This window comes from Cherax quadricarinatus, chromosome 28 (assembly GCF_038502225.1).
Source record: "Cherax quadricarinatus isolate ZL_2023a chromosome 28, ASM3850222v1, whole genome shotgun sequence".
In the NCBI taxonomy this organism is placed as follows: Eukaryota; Metazoa; Arthropoda; class Malacostraca; order Decapoda; family Parastacidae; genus Cherax; species Cherax quadricarinatus.
This window is the reverse complement of record NC_091319.1, coordinates 23,910,318-23,930,494: the sequence shown is the minus strand read 5'-3', so window position 1 is coordinate 23,930,494 and position 20,177 is coordinate 23,910,318. Positions and strand designations below refer to the sequence as shown.

General features: G+C 39.3%; 1 protein-coding gene across 3 annotated transcripts in view; it reads right to left on the bottom strand.

Moving 5' to 3' along the window:
* The window catches only part of LOC128693346 (protein PBDC1), a 438,868-nt gene that overhangs the window by 13,352 nt on the left and 405,339 nt on the right, over positions 1-20,177 (bottom strand). For all 3 annotated transcript variants that reach the window (XM_053783034.2, XM_070089483.1, XM_053783033.2), the window contains exons 4-5: positions 10,983-11,042; positions 3,346-3,486 (exon numbers count right to left, since the gene is read on the bottom strand). In XM_053783034.2, the coding sequence (XP_053639009.2) occupies positions 3,346-3,486; positions 10,983-11,042 (201 nt within the window). The remainder of the gene's footprint in view (positions 1-3,345; positions 3,487-10,982; positions 11,043-20,177) is intronic.

Below are 20,177 nucleotides of genomic sequence, written 5' to 3'. Positions count from 1 at the left end.
GGCTTAGAGAGTTATGGCAAAAATAACATTGGTAACTGCTTTTGAAACTTGTCCAGCTCCCTCCTGAAGGCCTCTACAGCACTTTCATTCTGATTATATTTCTTATGTCCATTATAATAATAATAATATAATATAATCTTTATTTACTACAAGTACATGTACAAGGTATACAGCCCTAGCTGACAACAATGACATACTACTACATAGAAAGCCACTTGTTATGCTGAGCATGTCGGGCAAATTAGGTCAGTGTCCCAGGATGCGACCCACACCAGTCGACTAACACCCAGGTACCCATTTTACTGATGGGGAACATAGACAACAGGTGGAAAGAAACACGCCCAATGTTTCTACTCTGGCTGGGAATCGAACCCAGGCCCTCGCCGTGTGAAGCGAGAGCGTTAACCACCAGGCCACCAGAAGGTTGGAAGAATTGTGGACTTCTGTTAACACAGTATTCTCCAATTGTATTTATGCATGCCTGGCTCACTTTACACTTCCTTCTATATCTTTCACTCCAGTAAGATGATCTTTCTTTCTTTCAACACACCAGCCGTATCCCACCGAGGCAGGGTGGCCCAAAAGGAAAAATGAAAGTTTCTCCTTTTACATATAGTAATATATACAGGAGACGGGGTTACTAACCCCTTGCCCCTGGCATTTTAGTTGCCTCTTACAACACACATGGCTTATGGAGGAAGAATTCTGTTCCACTTCCCCATGGAGATAAGAGGAAATAGACAAGGACAAGAACTAGAAAGAAAATAGAAGAAAACCCAGAGGGGTATGTATATATATGCTTGTACATGTATGTGCAGTGTGACCTAAGTGTAAATAGAAGTAGCAAGACATACCTGAAATCTTGCACGTGTATGAGACAGAATAAAAAGACACCAGCAATTCTACCATCATGTAAAACAATTACAGGCTTTCGTTTTACACTCACTTGGCAGGACGGTAGTACCTCCCTGGGCCGTTGCTGTCTACCAACCTACTACCTAGGAGTCACATAGATATAACAGATATATAGGTACATGACTCTGAATTGGTATATATACAAGTTGCAATTTTTTTTTTTGCGATTGCATAACGAATATTTAAACGACAAGATAAGGTGGTAATCTGGACAGTTCGTAAAGAATTACTTGACACGTTAGCTTCTTTCAAGGTGGTGTCCCACCATAGTAAATGTAGCATATTTATAACAGTAGATGTAGAAGTAGAAGTGTTATGTAAGATATCTCCCTAATTAGGGGTGATAATTTTCTTAGTAGACATAGAAGGGTTCTGGTGTTACCCAATCATCTTCATCTGCAGGGAGGTTGCTCAAGATCATTGGTCGATGGTAATCGTCTTTATGGATGAAGCGACGCACCCTCTGTGGGAGAGTCATTCTTTGGGTCCTGTGAGGAGTATTAATGATATAGTCAGTGGTATTTTCAACTTGGAGAGGATGTTCTCTATCTGGTATGTAGAGTTCTTGCATTGCATTGAGTTCTCTCTCCTTCAGCATATCAAGGCGTACATTTAAGGCAGTAATATCCTGTTGTACATGTAAATCTGCCATTTTGACTGTCTCTCCTCCTGGTACCCGTAATAAAGCGGAGAGCTCTATTCTGGACCCGTTGCAACTTTAGCATGTTGGTCTTTGTTGTTAACAACATTGGGACACATGGGTATTCGAGTATTGGTCTTATCATCATTTTATACAGATGTTTTTTGACATGTGGAGGGGCTTGATTGAATCTAAAGAGACTGCTAAGACCGGCTTTGGCTATGTTGATCTTTTTACTGACTTGAGTTGTTGAGTGGAGCAGCCAGTCTATTTCACATCCCAAGATCTTGTTAGGATTTCTAATGGCGCTACAGGTGTACCTCTGATGGAGATACCCCACTTATCTTCGATGGTTGATGCAAAACATCCTATCGTGCTAACCAGGACTTTGTCAGGGTTAGTCGTAATTCTCCATTTCTTTTCCCAATTGGATGTTTGACGAAGTTCAATATTCATTTTTTCTATGACTCTTTCATATTTGTATTTTCCCGTTACAGGAGTTGACGAGACGACATGGATAACATCATCTGCAAATTGTGTTATAATTGTATCATTAAACTCTGGTTGAGGAAGATCATTCACATAAATGTTGAATAGAATTGGACTAAGACAAGAACCTTGTGGGACACCAGCTGTCGGTATAAAAGGCTCTGTTGACTTGCCATGAAAGGTAGGAATGATTTTTCTTTGAGTTAAGGAGTTATATATAAATCTGAGAAATGTCCAGTTATGGTCAGGTAGGTCAATAAGTTTGTATATAAGACCATCATGCCATAAGCTATCAAAAGCTTTATGAACATCTCTGGTGGCAATTAGGGCAAGATTGCCCTGATGTTTCAGACTCGCTACAGTATCAAAAATAATATTTATTGCATGATGGGTACCTCTATATGTCCTAAAGCCAAACTGTTTTTCAGTAAAAAGGTGATTAAACTCCATATAGTAGTTCAGTCTGTTGGAAATGATCTTTTCAAGAACTTTCCCAGTGACTTCAAGTAAGGATATAGGTCTATAGTTTTCTGGTTGATGGAAGTTTTTATTGGGATTAGCAAGAAAGATCATCCCAACAGTCTTAAAAACCACTGGGAAATGTCCGGAGGCCAGGATGGCATTACAGATATTAACCGAAGACTGTTTACAATTTCTGGGTAGGAACTTTATTTGTTTCATTGTTATTCCAGAGAGACCAGGGGAGGCAGAGAGTAGGTACGGATTAGAGTTGAAAACATACTGACACATATTGTATGTTATAATAAAATAATCAAATATTACATGTCTCATATCTTTAAACCTATAGGCAATTCGCAATTTTCAAGGTGACATTTGGATTAAAGCCATGAAAATACATAAGAATTAACTAATCTCATTGAAGAAGCATACAGCTTTTCAAAAATTGTTGACCAATGTATAGTTAGCAACCATTATCTAACAAATATCTCTAGAATAACAGTTCTTTCCTTGTAAAAAATGTTATCAAAATCTGTACTCAAAGATACAGGTAACATACCTTTCTTGAATGTTGATATATAATTAATAACTCAAGTTTTTAAGGCATTATACTATAAAACAGTAATAAAAACTACATGCAAAACCTGTCATTATTAGCATTATCACATTGTTCTATATCAACAATCAATGTAACAAATATGAAGAAAGATAGCATAACAAAAGCACCAAGTATATTTATTATTTACAAATGATGTACATCAAGGATTTTTTGAAATCCCAGTAGATACTATCCCATTAAAACAAGAACTCTAAAAATAATATAAAGCTATAATACTACTAACCTCTTTTGCATCTGGACTTTTGAGATCATTTTCCACCAACTTTCCAACATTAAAATCTGGAAACTCTTTTCTGAAGGAACTATAGATTACATCATCTTTTGGGGTAAGCTTCAGAAGCCGAGGATCAACTGCGCACAGGAGCTATTGCAATAAAAAGGATATTTTGTCATAGGTGGTCATTTACTAAAATAATAACATTTACAAGATGTAATTGCAAAATAGGAAACTTGAATTTCTACAACACTGATCTAGATATAGTTGAACTCCTCACAAATATGTGCAATTGTAGGATGCTTCTAGAAATTCACGGCAATACACCAAAAATTCCTTCAGTGTCCTATGCATGTTACATTACAAATCTCCCTACTATTTGTTGACTGTAAGCTGCAAAAACTGATTCAGTAAATTAAAGCCTGTACACACAAACCTGAGGCCATCAATGAGAAAATTATATCAGTGATCTAAAAGTTTGATTAATGGATGGATGATCAAGCCTTCATCATTCCATAGAGATTTAGCACTTTATATGAAATTAGCAATCAGTGAAGAGGCAGGGCCAGGAGCTGAGTCTTGACCCCTGCAACCACAATTAGGCGAGTACACTGGCCGTTTCCCACTGAGGTATGGTAACCCGAAAAAGAAGAAAGACTTTCCTCACTCACTGTCACTGTCTTGCCAGAGGTGCACCAATACTACAGTTCAGATGCAATGCCCTCCGAACTACAAATATCACCACCCTTCCTCCAGAGTGCAGGCATTGTACTTCCCACCTCCAGGAATTAAGTCTGACTAACTGGTTTAACTGAATCCCTTCATAAATGTTACCTTGCTCACACTCCAACAGCAAGTGAAGTCATAAAACCCACCTGCGTCCACCCACTCCTATCTAATGTACTCGCACATGCTTGGATGTCTAGGCCCCTTGCATACACAACCTCCTTTACCCCCTCCCTCCAACCTTTCCTTGGAGAACCTCTACTCTGCCTTCCTCCCCACTACATATTTATACACCATCCAAGTCATCCTATTTTGTTCCATCCACTCTATGTACAAATAACCTCAACAACCACTTCTCATCCCTCAGGATAATACTTTTAGTAACTCCACACCTTTTAATCTTCAAATTGCGAATTCTCTGAATAATATTTACACCACACACTGGCCTCAGATATGACATCTCCATTGCCTTCAACCTCTTCCTTGCTGCAACATTCACAAACCATGCTTCACACCCATATAAAAGTGTTAGTACCACTATACTCTCATACATTCCCCTTATTGCCTCTATGGACATAGATACTTCAATTCACCACTCGTCTTTTTTTCCCTCATCAATTCTATGGTTCACTTTGTCTTTCACAGACCCATCCACAGATATGTCCACTCCCAAATACCTGAACATTCACTTCCTCCATACTCTCTCCTTCCAATCTGATATTCAATCTTTCATAACTTAAATTTTTTGTTACCCTCATCACCTTCCTCTTTCCTATGTTCACTTTTAATTTCCTTCTTTTATATACCCTCCTAAATTCATCCACCAACCTTTGCAACATCATTTCAGAATCTCCCAAAAGCAGTGTCAGCAGCAAACATCAACTGTGACAACTCCCACTTTGTGTTAGATTTTTTATCTTTCAATCCCACACCTCTTCCCAATACCCTGGCATTCACTTCTTTTACAATCCTGTCTATAAATATGTTTAACAACCATAGTGACATCACAAATCCCTGTCTTTGACCTACTTTTACTGGAAAATAAACTCCCTCTGTCATATACAAGGTCCAACAAAAAAAAAAAAAAATGAAACTAATTCTACAGCTCGGGAACCAAGAGTGGGAGGAGAAAAACAAAGATAGGATTATAGAACATGTTCTAACCTGTCACAGTGAGATAGGGCTCAAGTCGATCGTGTTACTCAGTACGAGTGGATGCGCATTCAAATAGATATTTTCTTACCCTTGGTCATAAAATGTCGGAGTGCAAAGGCTAACAGCGAGTTAACATCAAGTTCCTTGTGAAACTAAAGTAATCCGCAATGGAAACTTTTCAATTATTGACTGAGGCTTACAGTGAAGAGTGCATGTCTCTTGCATGCATTTTTGAATGGCACAAATCATTTTCTGAAGGCAGAGAAAGCATGAAAGATGATGATAGCCCAGACTGCCCATGCATAGCAGTAGTTTGAAGTTCAAGGCCATGGTGATTGTTTCCTTTGACATCCAGGGTATTGTGATTGCAGAGTGGGTTCCCAGCAGCTAGATGGTAAATCAGCAGTATTATATTGAAGTCTTGATGAAATTGTGCAAATGCATAAGAAGCAAATGACTGGAATTGTGGAGAAACTGGTGGATTTTGCACCAAGACAACACACCAGCCTACAACTTTGTCTGTGAAGCAGTTTTTAGTAAATAAAAACATCACAGTGCTTGAGCACCCACCCTATTTGCCAGACCTGGCTCCCTGCTACTTCTACCTCTTCCCAAGGATCAAGTCAGTGCTCAAAGGAACCCATTTTTTGTCGGTGGAAGATGTAAAAGCAAAAACTATAGAGATCCTCAACAGCCTTTCAGAAAATAATCTGCAGAATTGCTTTGAATGTCGGCAGCATCATATTCAGGTACATGTCAACTCAGAAGGGAAACTATTTTGAAGGTGATTGTAGCTGATTTTCTTAATTCGTTTAAAAAAAAAAAAGTTACAGGCACAGTCAACCTACTATTTTCACCGTAGCTACAACTAAACCATGATCTGATATATCTGTTGCCCCTCCATAAACATGCACATCCAGAAATCTAAACAGTATAGAATAGGAGACAGAAAAGTTCAACTTAACTAAGTCATTCATCACCTCTCAGAAGCTAAGGCCAAAAGAGTTGCTCTGCAACTTTTCCAGAATATACAGTGGACCCCTGGATTGCATAATTAATCTGTTCCAGAGAGAGTGACTTATCCCGAATCTGACTTATTCCGAATTAATTGTCCCCATAAGAAATAATGGAAATCCAATTACAGTGGACCCCCGCATAACGATGGCATCACATAGCGATTATTTCGCATACCGCTTACTTTAATCGCAAAAATTTTGCCTCACATACCGCTTAAAAACCCGCTTACCGATTTTCGTCCGAGACGCGGCCTGAGCCACGCTCACATGTTCCGCCGGTGGCATTGTTTACCAGCCAGCCTCCGCGGTAACATCCAAGCATACAATCGGAATATTTCGTATTATTACAGTGTTTTCGGTGCTTTTTCTGGAAAATAAGTGACCATGGGCCCCAAGAAAGCTTCTAGTGCCAACCCTACAGCAATAAGGGTGAGAATTACAATAGAGATGAAGAAAAAGATCATTGATAAGTATGAAAGTGGAGTGCATGTCTCCGAGCTGGCCAGGTTGTATAATAAACCCCAATCAACCATCGCTACTATTGGTGGTACAGCTGCTGCTGCTGCTGCACTGTCAGCTGCTGCTGCTGCTGTAGCACCGTTGTTGGTGTGGCTTATTGAGAATACCAAGAAACAATTAACCCCAGAGGATTTGCCACCCAGGATAACCCAAAAAAGTCAGTGTCATCGAAGACTGTCTAACTTATTTCCATTGGGGTCCTTAATCTTGTCTCCCAGGATGCAACCCACACAAGTCGACTAACACCCAGGTGAACAGGGAAAAATGCCTGGAACTAGTGCTCATATTGGTGAATTTAAAGCCAGCAAAGGTTGGTTTGAGAGATTTAAGAATCGTAGTGGCATACACAGTGTGATAAGGCCTGTTCTGGAAGAAAATGCCAAACAGGACCTACAGTACTCAGGAGGAAAAGGCACTCCCAGGACACAGTGTCTCATCAGTCATTGCTGCATCTTCAATAAAGGTAAGTGTCATTTATTCTTCATTTAGTAGACTAGTACATGCACAATATATACTGTGCATGTACTACTCTACTATTGTGCATGTATCCTTCTCTTTGTGTGTGGGAAAATGTATATTTCATGTGGTAAAATTTTTTTTTTTTCATACTTTTGGGTGTCTTGCACGAATTAATTTTATTTCCATTATTTCTTATGGGGAAAATTCATTCACATAACGATTATTTCGCATAACAATTACCCCTCTTGCACGGATTAAAATCGTTAACCGGGGGTCCACTGTAATCCGTTTCAGGCACCCAAAAGTATTAAAAAAATATTTTCTACATAAAATATACATTTACCTACACAGAAAACAATGATACATGAAGAATAAAACAATAATAACATCGCACTTACCTTTATTGAAGACATGGGGATGTATGGAAGACAGGAGGAGGGGAGAGGATGGAGGAGTTTACAATTGTCTGGAAAGGGAATCCCCTTCCATAAAGACTTTAGGTGCCAAGTCCTTATCCTGGGTTACTTCCCTTCTTTGTTTTTTAATGCCACTAGGACCAGCTCGAGAATCGCTGGACCCCTGTCGCTCAAAAAAGTGTTCCAGAGAGGTCTGTGTCTGGCGTATGTTAGGAATTGTGCTGGGAGACTGGACGAGATAGTCCTTCAATATGACACTAATGTCAGATTTACGGCTTATTTATCTAGCACAATTCATCTAATATGACATAATAAACTATATTAATAACATAGAAACATGATATATATTCTAGAATGAAAAAAATATGGCATTAAGAATGTCATGAGTGGTGGTGTGTTTTGTTGTTGGGTGTATAAGGGCCATTGAAAGATGAGCCTTACATAGTGGTGGTGAAAGCGGCAGCAGAGGCGATGGTGTTAGTCAGTAGCCCTATATACCTCCAACAGCAATGGAGTTTACTTGGAGAGGGTTTCGGGGGTCAACGCCCCCACGATCCGGTCTGAGACCAGGCCTCATGGTGGATCAGGGTCTGATCAACCAGGCTGTTACTGCTGGTTGCATGCAAGTTGATGTACGAACTACAGCCCGGTTGGTCAGGTGCTGACTTTAGGTGCCTGTCCAGTGCCTTCTTGAAGACAGCCAAGGGTCTACTGGCAATCCCCCTTATGTATGCTGGGAGGCAACTGAACAGTCTTGGGCCCCAGACACTTATTGTGTTGTCTCTCAGTGTACTCATGGCCCCCCTGCTTTTCATCGGGGAAATGTTGCATCTCCTGCTGAGTCTTTTGCTTTCATAGGGAGTGATTTTCATGTGCAGGTTTGGCACCAATCCCTCCAGGACCTTCCAAGTGCATATTATCATGTACATGTATCTCTCTCATGTATCTCTCTCGCCTGCATTCAAAGGAATACAGATCAAGGACCTTCAACCGTTCCCAGTAGTTTAGGTGCCTTATTGTACTTATGTGTGCCGTGAAAATTCTTTGTACACTCTCCAGGTCTGCAATATCGCCAGCCTTGAAGGGGGCCATTAATGTATAGCAGTGTTCCAGCATAGAGCACAAGTGATTTGAAGAGAATCATCGTGGGCTTGGCGTCCCTAGTTTTGAAGGTTTTCATTATCCATCCTATCATTTTCCTAGTGGATGAGGCAGATACATTGTTCTGGTCTCTGAAGGCGAGATCCTCTGACATTATTACTCCCAGGCCCTTAACATTACTTTTCCGCTCTATTGTATGGTTAGAATTTGTTGTATACCCTGACACATTTTTAATTTCTTCAAGTTTCCCATATCTGAGTAGTTGAAATTTCTCCTCATTGAACTTCATATTGTTTTGAGTGGCCCATTTGAAGATTTGGTTGATGTTCGTTTGGAGTCTTGCGGTGTCTTCGATGAAGGTCACTGCCATGGTAATCCGGGTGTCATCTGCAAAGGAAGACACGGAGCTATGGCTTACATCTCTGTCTATGTCAGAAATGAGGATGAGGAATAGAAGGAGTCAGTTTCGTGCTGTCCTTTTTCTATCGATTAACTGCTTAACTTACTTGCTACACTGTTAATGCTACACTTTATCGCTGGCTGGCGTTATAGCCTTTATCGACTCCTGCTGCTTTAGTATCGTACATATTGCAGAATCACTGAAAAAGGCACATTCTCCCCTCTCTCTCAACCCTTTACCAAAGGACTGGCTGGCACTTGAAGCTTTCTTTGGGCCCATGGTGGCTTATTTAACAGTTACAAGCACTATAAAGAATGGAATATTACAAAATGCATCGTATGAACTCGTGGGATCGTCCTCACTGGCTGGTAAACAATGGCACACTGGCTGTACATGGAGTATTGGGGACGCTCAGGCTGTGTGGACATGTTCCAGACGAATAACTTATACCGAGCTCAGTGATGTTCACCGAGCCAATATTTTGACGAAAAAACGTTACTTATTCTGAATATTACTTATTCCGATGATTACTTAATCCAGGGGTCCATTGTATTTGTTAAATAATCTCTCAAACTAATTTCTTTTCAGACTATAAACCTGTCTGCTGAATTAAATCTTCTTTCAGCAAACTGGCTGTATCCCACTGAGGCAGGGTGACCCAAAAAAGAAAAAACAAAAGTTTCTCTTTTTCTTTCTTCTTTCAACAAACTGGCTGTATCCCACCAAGGCAGGGTGGCCCAAAAAAGAATAACGAAAGTTTCTCTTTTTAAATTTAATAATTTATAGAGGAGAAGGGGTTACTAGCCCCTTGCTCTGGCATTTTAGTTGCCTCCTACGACACACATGGCTTACAGAGGAAGAATTCTTCTACTTCCTCATGGAGATAAGAGGAAGTAAGAAAATAGAAGAAAACCCAGAGGTAGGTAGGTAGGTAGGTAGGTGTGTGTGTGTGTGTGTGTGTGTGTGTGTGTGTGTGTGTGTGTGTGTGTGTGTGTGTGTGTGTGTGTGTGTGTGTGTGTGTGTGTGTGTGTGTGTATATATATATATATATATATATATATATATATATATATATATATATATATATATATATATATATATATATATATATATATATATATATATATATATATATATATATATATATATATGCGCTTGTACATGTACATATGTGTAGTGTGACCTAAGTGTAAGTAGTAGTAGTAAGATGTACCTTAAATCTTGCATGTTTATGAGACAGAGAAAAGACACCAGCAATTCTACCATTATGTAAAACAATTACAGGCTTCCATTTTACACTCGCTTGGCAGGACGGTAGTACCTCCCTGGGCGATTGCTGTCTACCAACCTACTACCTAGAGATCCCAACTATATAAAATTAATATGACACTACTCTCTTAAAGTAGACAAAAGCTCTGAATTAGAACTTTCATAAATTAAAATTCAGACGTTTTCAATGTTATTTTCAAAGTTCAAGATCTTGGATATTATCCTGACCTGGGATCAATAACAATGGTGCTCAGGGGCAGCTGCTAACAGCTTTCTTAATAACCAGAGAAAGATGCTTCCTTCCAGCTCTTCTGAAGACAGGGTCAGGGGTAAAGAGGCTGATTGCAGAATTTCCACTGTTCATCTTTCAATCATGTGTCAATCCAGTGTTTTAAATACCTTAGCAAGAAATGCCCGAAATGCTCAGCATAACAAGGGGCTTTCTATATAGAAAAAGAAAAAAAGGCTAGTAAATTTGCCAGGCAAGAAGCATGTTGAGCAGACATTAACAAACTACTGTACTACAATCGCGATCATCCCAACCAAACCTTTACATTCAATATACTATACAGTAATTTTACTTACATTAAAATGAATTTCAGAATGTTCCATTGCCTTCATGGCCCAGAGTTCCTCCATGGTGGACTGGAAAAAAAAATTAGGAAGTGTATACACACAAAGGATAACAGGCAAAGTATTACAGTGGATAAGAGATTCTGTTTGATAGTAACATAAAAACAGTAATAAGAGGAAAAAATGTCCTGATGGGCACCACAATGATAGTTACATATTCAATTATACTCTGAATTTATAAAAATGACAGATGTACCAAAATGCATAAAAAAACTACAAGAGAATGTTGTGTATAATGTAAAAACTGTGTGCAAAATATGCAGTAAAAAGAACTACAAATCTCTGATAAATGAAACACTTGTGCAACATTTGGGTATCTATTCTGGAAAGGTCTTGCCACACAGGGGTTTCTTCAGTCCAATGCAGAAAAAAGTGAACCAAAAAAGCCATTGTGTGGCAAAAAGTTTCCAGAACAAAGATACTCAAATGTTGCACAAGTGTCATTTATCAACTTGTAGGTTTTGTAAACCATTTATTCACTATAGATCTCTACAAGACTACACAAACTGAGCAAATGGAGTGAGAGATGAAAAATGGAATTTAATGTACAGTAATAGTGTTATATAAAAAGAAATGGAGAAAAAGCAGTAATAAACCACAAAAATATAGAGTGGCCACACTATCTTATTAATCCTTTGACTGTCGCGACCCCAAATCATAAAGTGTGTCTCTGTGTAGCAAAATTTGAGAAAAAAAAAAAAAAAAAAAAAATTATGAAATGATAGTAAACCTTTTCCCAATGTTAATGACACCAAAAGTACGAAATTTGATGGAAAACTTACAGAATTACACTCTCATAAAGTTAGCGATCTCGGCGATGTTTATGCATCAGTGATTTCACCCACTTTGAGCCCTATTTTCGGCCAATTCCATTGTTCTAGTCTAACAAACTCATAGCTATTTCTTTAGAAGTCCATTTGTTCTATCGATCGAGTACAAGAAACCACCCAGTTACCGATATCAACTACGTACCCAACAAAGTGGTCATAAATTGGCAATTTGGCCAATGTCACACATTAAAAAAGATGCCAATTTCAAAATAGGGTCCAGAATGAACAATGCAGACATTCCTGGCACTAAGAGAGTTCTGGAAAGATCATTTTAATATCCTCCATTTCATAAACCTTATTGGTAAGGCTTGGGAGAGAGCAACTTTCAGGGCTTTGAACTCTGCTTGGAGGGTGACCCAAAAAAAAAGAAAATCCCCAAAAAGAAAATACTTTCATCATCATTCAACACTTTTACCTTACTCACACAAAATCACTGTCTTTCCAGAGGTGCCCAGATACAAGAGTTTTGAAGCATATATAAAGATATATAACATACCCTTCCAAGTAAGTCCCATTTCCAGTACTCAAGTCTGGCTATATAAAAATATCCAGTTTCCCTGAATCCCTTCACTAAATATTACCCTGCTCACACTCCAACAACTCGTCAGGTCCCAAAAACCATTTGTCTCCATTCACTCCTATCTAACACGCTCACATATGCTTGCTGTAAGTCCAAGCCCCTCGCCCACAAAACCTTCTTTACCCCCTCCCTCCAACCTTTCCTGGGATGACCCCTACCCCGCCTTCCTTCCCGTACAGATTCATACACTCTCCAAGTCATTCTACAGTGGACCCCCGCATAACGATGGCATCACATAGCGATTTTTCCGCATACCGCTTACTTTTATCGCAAAATTTTTGCCGCGCATACCGATTAAAAACCCGCTCACCGATTTTCGTCCGAGACGCGTCCAATGTGCCCTCAGCCAGCCTCACATGTGCCGCCCGTCCCATTGTTTACCAGCCAGCCTCCGCGGTAACATCCAAGCATACACTCGGAATATTTCGTATTATTACAGTGTTTTCGGTGCTGTTTCTGGAAAATAAGTGACCATGGGCCCCAAGAAAGCTTCTAGTGCCAACCCTGTGGTAAAAAGGGTGAGAATTAGTATGGAAATTAAGAAAGATTTTGAAGGGTTTGGGGCTAACCCTGAGAAGCCTATGCCAGTTGTGGAATCCATTGTGCCTACTTCAAAGATTAAGGAAATGTGTGCACAGTGGGTTGAACTGCAAACCTTTATGGATGAAAATCACCCTGACACAGCTGTTGCAAGCCGTGCTGGTGACTATTTCAATGACAATGTTGTGGCCCATTTTAGACAAATCGTAAAGGAACGGGAGGTACAGAGCTCTATGGACAGATTTGTTGTGCGACAGAGGTCCAGTGACTCTCAAGCTGGTCCTAGTGGCATTAAAAGAAGAAGGGAAGTAACCCCGGAAAAGGACTTGCTACCTCAAGTCGTAATGGAAGGGGATTCCCCTTCTAAACAGTAAGAAGATAATGCTCTCCCCTCCTCCCATCCCATCAATCATCACCAGATCTTCAATAAAAGTAAGTGTCATGTAAGTGTGCATGCCTTTTTCAGTTTGTGTGTATTAAAATTAATATTTCATGTGGTAAAAAAAATTTTTTTTCATACTTTTGGGTGTCTTGCACGGATTAATTTTATTTCCATTATTTCTTATGGGGAAAATTCATTCACATAACGATTATTTCGCATAACAATTACCCCTCTTGCACGGATTAAAATCGTTAACCGGGGGTCCACTGTACTTTGATCCATTCTCTCTAAATGACCAAATCACCTCAACAACCCCTCTTCAGCCCTCTGACTAATACTTTTAGTAACTCCACATCTCCTCTTAATTTCCATACACTGAATTCTCTGCATAACATTCACACCACACACTGCCCTGAGACAGGACATCTCCACTGCCTCCAGCCACCTCGCTGCAGCATTTGCAACCCGAGCTTCACACCCATATAAGAGTGTTGGTACCACTATACTTTCATACATTCCCTTCTTTGCCTCTATGGATAACGTTTTTTGTCGCCACAGATACCTCAACACAACACTCGCCTTTTTTCCTTCATCAATTCTATGGTTACCCTCATCCTTCATAAACCCATCCGCTGACTAGGCAACTCCCAAATATGTATCTGAAAACATTCACTTCTTCCATATACCCTCTCTCCAATGTGATATCCAATTTTTCATCTAAATCAATTGACACCCTCATCATCTTACTCTTATCTATGTTTACTTTCAACTTTTTACCTTTACACACCCTCCCAAACTCATCCACTAACCTTTGCAACTTTTCTTTAGAATCTCTCATAAGCACAGTATCATCAGCAAAAAATAACTGTATCAACACACATTTTGCATTTGATTCCCCATAATTTAATCCCACACCTCCCCCAAACACCCTAGCATTTTTTTTATTATGTATTATTATTACCATCAACATACCTTGTTCACTGAGTTTATTTATTTATTAAGCTGCCACGACAGACACAGAATGTAATAATAATAATGTAATAATAATAATAATGTAATAATAATAATAATAATAATAATAATAACATTCACTCTGGAGTGCTTTAACCCTTTGACTGTCGCAACCCCCAATCCTGAGGTGTCTCCTGGCGTCGCAAAATTTAAAAAAAAAAAAAATTATTTTTTCTTATGAAATGATAGAGAATCTTTTCCTGATTGTAAAGACACCAAAAAAAAAAAAAAATTTGGTGGAAAACTGACGGAATTACGCTCTCGCGAAGTTAGCGACCTCGGCAATATTTACAAATCAGCGATTTCGCCCACTTTGAGCCCTATTTTCGGCTAATTCCATTATTCCAGTCAACCAAACTCATAGCTATTTCTTCAGAACTACATTTTTTCTATCGACTGAGTACAAGAAACTGCCCATTTACCGATTTCAACTACCCAATAACGTGGTCATAAATTTGCAATTTGGCCAATTTCACGAAAATTAAAAAATATGACAATTTCAAAATAAGGACCAGAATGAACAATGCAGACATTCCTAGCTCTAAAATAACATTTTCTTTATTCATCAGTCATGTCTCCAGGCCCCTGTGATATTACTCTTGCTTTCTATTTTGAATTTTTATTCAAACAAAAAATAGAAGATTTACTGTTATGCAGACTACTGCAATACTGTAATAATTGTATAAATAACATCAACCCATTCATGACTGCATATTAGAATGGCTATTTGGACATTTATTGGACAATGGCATCATTTGTTTACTTTTGAACATCGGCAAAAATCAAACATTTCCCATACTTTGTGCTCCATTTCCAGGTTCTTTTTATAGCAAAATCAATCAAAATCACCTCTATTTCTATAATATATTTTCCATTCTATCAAATGAGACCAAGAAAACGAGAATACAATCATAAATACTATACGAAAATAGACCACAAAGTCGGCATTTTAATTAAAAAAAAACGGTCGGAGTTTTTTTTTTCTCATTATGCACTGCATGCTCCAGGATTTTTTTTATATGGTGCACACTGACCACACAGACCCATTCTCTCACATGTGGGCCTACTAGCTTTCTCCTGCTTGATTTGAAGCCGCTAGAATTTATGAGTATACATACGTCAAACACGGTACCTCGTAAGACGTATATACACGGCCGCAACAGTCAAAGGGTTAAATGTCAGTTACCAAAACTATATGAAATACGTGACATTGAAAGCGCCCCAGAGTAATTAATTATATTTTATTATTAATTATTATTATCACCATCGACATATCTTTTTCACCGAGTTTAATCATTTCATAATTAAGCTGCCATGAGAGACCGAGAATGTAAATACAGATGAACACACCAGCTAACCCCTTTATTGTGAACTTCTTTTGTACTTCTTCCATTTTCCTATCTTTCTTCTTCCAAGTGCTGCTGCACTTTTATCTTGTACTATGGGGTGCACAATCAAGTACAGTGGACCCCCGCATAACGATCACCTCCGAATGCGACCAATTATGTAAGTGTATTTATGTAAGTGCGTTTGTACGTGTATGTTTGGGGGTCTGAAATGGACTAATCTACTTCACAATATTCCTTATGGGAACAAATTCGGTCATTACTGGCACCTGAACATACTTCTGGAGTGAAAAAATATCGTTAACCAGGGGTCCACTGTACGTACAAACTTATAGACAAAATATGTAGTCTTGGAGATTGCTCGATACTGAGACCCATCACTAACCCATTTACAATGAACTTCTATTGTACTTCTTCCATTTAACTCTTCCAAGTGCTGTTGCACTTCTATCTTGTACTAAGGGGTGCACAATCAATTAAAAATTTGTACAAATATGTAGTCTTTAAGACTTTAAAAGCTAGTGTACCGAGATTGAGATACTTAACGCTGAGACACTGTGTTGTCCATTTCTGTGACCCAAGTTCTCGTACGACATACAATACCGACTCGTTGGAGAGCCCGTTGTAACTCCGAGTTGTCGGTAAATGAGTACATACATCAGTAAAGAGAGGCTGTATTAAGTTGGATATTTAAGGCTCTGTTTCCAAACAGTATGAAGTATGTTTTGTCTATGTTGAAAGTGAGTTTGTTGGTTATCATCCAAGGAGATATTTTTTGCAGCTCATTGTTTACAGTGTCTCTAAGCATAGCTGGGTCTGAGTGGGACTAGACATTAGTAGTGTCATCTGTGAATAGAACTAGTTTAAGGAGTTGAGATACGCTGGGGAGACCATTGATGTAGATGAGAAAGAGTGGGCCTAGGACACTACCCTGGGGCACTCCAACAGCTACAGGGTGGATAGTAGAGCCGACTCCATTTGTGTATAAATACTGGCGTCTATTCTTAAGATAAGATTTTAGGTAATCAAGGGAATGTCCTCTGATGCTGTAATGATTTAGTTTTAGGTGCAGGAGATTGCGGTCCACTGTAACAAATGCTTTCCGTAGGTCAATGAAGAGCCCCAGTGATGTTCATTTTTATCGAGGGCTGTATATAATAGTTCAAGCATTTGTATAACAGCATCATTCGTACTTTTTATTTTGGTCTAAACGCAAACTGGCAGGGATTAAGTATGTTGTTGGATACAAGGTAGGAGTACAGTCGTCTGTGTATTATTTTTTTGAATACTGTAGCAAGTAAGGGCAAGTTTGATATAGGTCTATAGTTGTTCAGATCAGCTGGATCACCTCCTTTGAGAATCAGGGTAACCCTTGCTGTCTTAAGTATGAATGGGAAGGTTGAGGACTCAACAGATTTTTAAACAGTGCTGCAATAATGGGCAATAACACATGAGCTGCTTTTTTATATATGAGAGAGGTGAAGGTTTATAAACTAAAAGAGGAGGCAGTTAGGGTAAGATATAAACAGCTATTGGAGGATAGATGGGCTAATGAGAGCATAGGCAATGGGGTCGAAGAGGTATGGGGTAGGTTTAAAAATGTAGTGTTAGAGTGTTCAGCAGAAGTTTGTGGTTACAGGAAAGTGGGTGCGGGAGGGAAGAGGAGTGATTGGTGGAATGATGATGTAAAGAGAGTAGTAAGGGAGAAAAAGTTAGCATATGAGAAGTTTTTACAAAGTAGAAGTGATGCAAGGAGGGAAGAGTATATGGAGAAAAAGAGAGAGGTTAAGAGAGTCGTGAAGCAATGTAAAAAGAGAGCAAATGAGAGAGTGGGTGAGATGTTATCAACAAATTTTGTTGAAAATAAGAAAAAGTTTTGGAGCGAGATTAACAAGTTAAGGAAGCCTAGAGAACAAATGGATTTGTCAGTTAAAAATAGGAGAGGAGAGTTATTAAATGGAGAGTTAGAGGTATTGGGAAGATGGAAGGAATATTTTGAGGAATTGTTAAATGTTGATGAAGATAGGGAAGCTGTGATTTCGTGTATAGGGCAAGGAGGAATAACATCTTGTAGGAGTGAGGAAGAGCCAGTTGTGAGTGGGGGAGAAGTTCGTGAGGCAGTAGGTAAAATGAAAGGGAGTAAGGCAGCCGGGATTGATGGGATAAAGATAGAAATGTTAAAAGCAGGTGGGGATATAGTTTTGGAGTGGTTGGTGCAATTATTTAATAAATGTATGGAAGAGGGTAAGGTACCTAGGGATTGGCAGAGAGTATGCATAGTTCCTTTGTATAAAGGCAAAGGGGACAAAAGAGAGTGCAAAAATTATAGGGGGATAAGTCTGTTGAGTATACCTGGTAAAGTGTATGGTAGAGTTATTATTGAAAGAATTAAGAGTAAGACTGAGAATAGGATAGCAGATGAACAAGGAGGCTTTAGGAAAGGTAGGGGGTGTGTGGACCAGGTGTTTACAGTGAAACATATAAGTGAACAGTATTTAGATAAGGCTAAAGAGGTTTTTGTGGCATTTATGGATTTGGAAAAGGCGTATGACAGGGTGGATAGGGGGGGCAATGTGGCAGATGTTGCAGGTGTATGGTGTAGGAGGTAGGTTACTGAAAGCAGTGAAGAGTTTTTACGAGGATAGTGAGGCTCAAGTTAGAGTATGTAGGAAAGAGGGAGATTATTTCCCAGTAAAAGTAGGCCTTAGACAAGGATGTGTGATGCCACCATGGTTGTTTAATATATTTATAGATGGGGTTGTAAGAGAAGTAAATGCGAGGGTCTTGGCAAGAAGCGTGGAGTTAAAAGATAAAGAATCACACAAAGTGGGAGTTGTCACAGTTGCTCTTTGCTGATGACACTGTGCTCTTGGGAGATTCTGAAGAGAAGTTACAGAGGTTGGTGGATGAATTTGGTAGGGTATGCAAAAGAAGAAAACTAAAAGTGAATACAGGAAAGAGTAAAGTTATGAGGATAACAAAAAGATTAGGTGATGAAAGATAGGATATCAGATTGGAGGGAGAGAGTATGGAGGAGGTGAATGTATTCAGATATTTGGGAGTGGACGTGTCAGCGGATGGGTCTATGAAAGATGAGATGAATCATAGAATTGATGAGGGGAAAAGGGTGAGCGGTGCACTTAGGAGTCTGTGGAGGCAAAGAACTTTGTCCTTGGAGGCAAAGAGGGGAATGTATGAGAGTATAGTTTTACCAACGCTCTTATATGGGTGTGAAGCATGGGTGATGAATGTTGCAGTGAGGAGAAGGCTAGAGGCAGTGGAGATGTCATGTCTGAGGGCAATGTGTGGTGTGAATATAATGCAGAGAATTCGTAGTTTGGAAGTTAGGAGGAGGTGCGGGATTACCAAAACTGTTGTCCAGAGGGCTGAGGAAGGGTTGTTGAGGTGGTTCGGACATGTAGAGAGAATGGAGCGAAACAGAGCGACTTCAAGAGTGTATCAGTCTGTAGTGGAAGGAAGGGTTTGGTTGGTGATGAATTCATACAACAGTGGAAGGAAGGCGGGGTAGGGGTCGGCCTAGGAAAGGTTGGAGGGAGGGGGTAAAGGAGGTTTTGTGCGCGAGGGGCTTGGACTTCCAGCAGGCATGTGTGAGCGTGTTTGATAGGAGTGAATGGAGACAAATGGTTTTTAATACTTGACGTGATGTTGGAGTGTGAGCAAAGTAACATTTATGAAGGGATTAAGGGAAACCGGCAGGCCGGACTTGAGTCCTGGAGATGGGAAGTACAGTGCCTGCACTCTGAAGGAGGGGTGTTAATGTTGCAGCTTAACCCTTTGACTGTCGCAACCCCCAATCCTGAGGTGTCTCCTGGTGTCACAAAATTTAAAAAAAAAAAAAATTATTTTTTCTGATGAAATGATAGAGAATCTTTTCCCGATTGTAATGACACCAAAAAAACGAAATTTGATGGAAAACTGAAGGAATTATGCTCTTGCAAAGTTAGCGACCTCGGCTATTTACAAATCGGCGATTTCGCCCACTTTGAGCCCTATTTTCGGCTAATTCCATTGTTCCAGTCGCCCAAACTCATAGCTATTTCTTTAGAACTCCACTTTTTCTATCGATTGAGTACAAGAAACTGCCCATTTACCGATTTCAACTACCTAATAATGTGGTCAGAAATTTGCAATTTGGCCAATTTCACGAAAACTAAAAAATATGACAATTTCAAAATAAGGTCCAGAATGAACAATGCAGACATTCCTGGCTCTAAAATAACATTTTCTTTGCTCATCAGTCATGTCTCCAGGCCCCTCTGATATTACTCTTGCTTTCTATTTTGAATTTTTATTCAAACAAAAAATAGAAGACTTACTATTATGCAGACTACTGCAATACTGTAATAATTGTATAAATAACATCAACCCATTCATGACTGCATATTAGAATGGCTAGTTGGATATTTATTGGACAATGGCATCATTTGTTTACTTTTG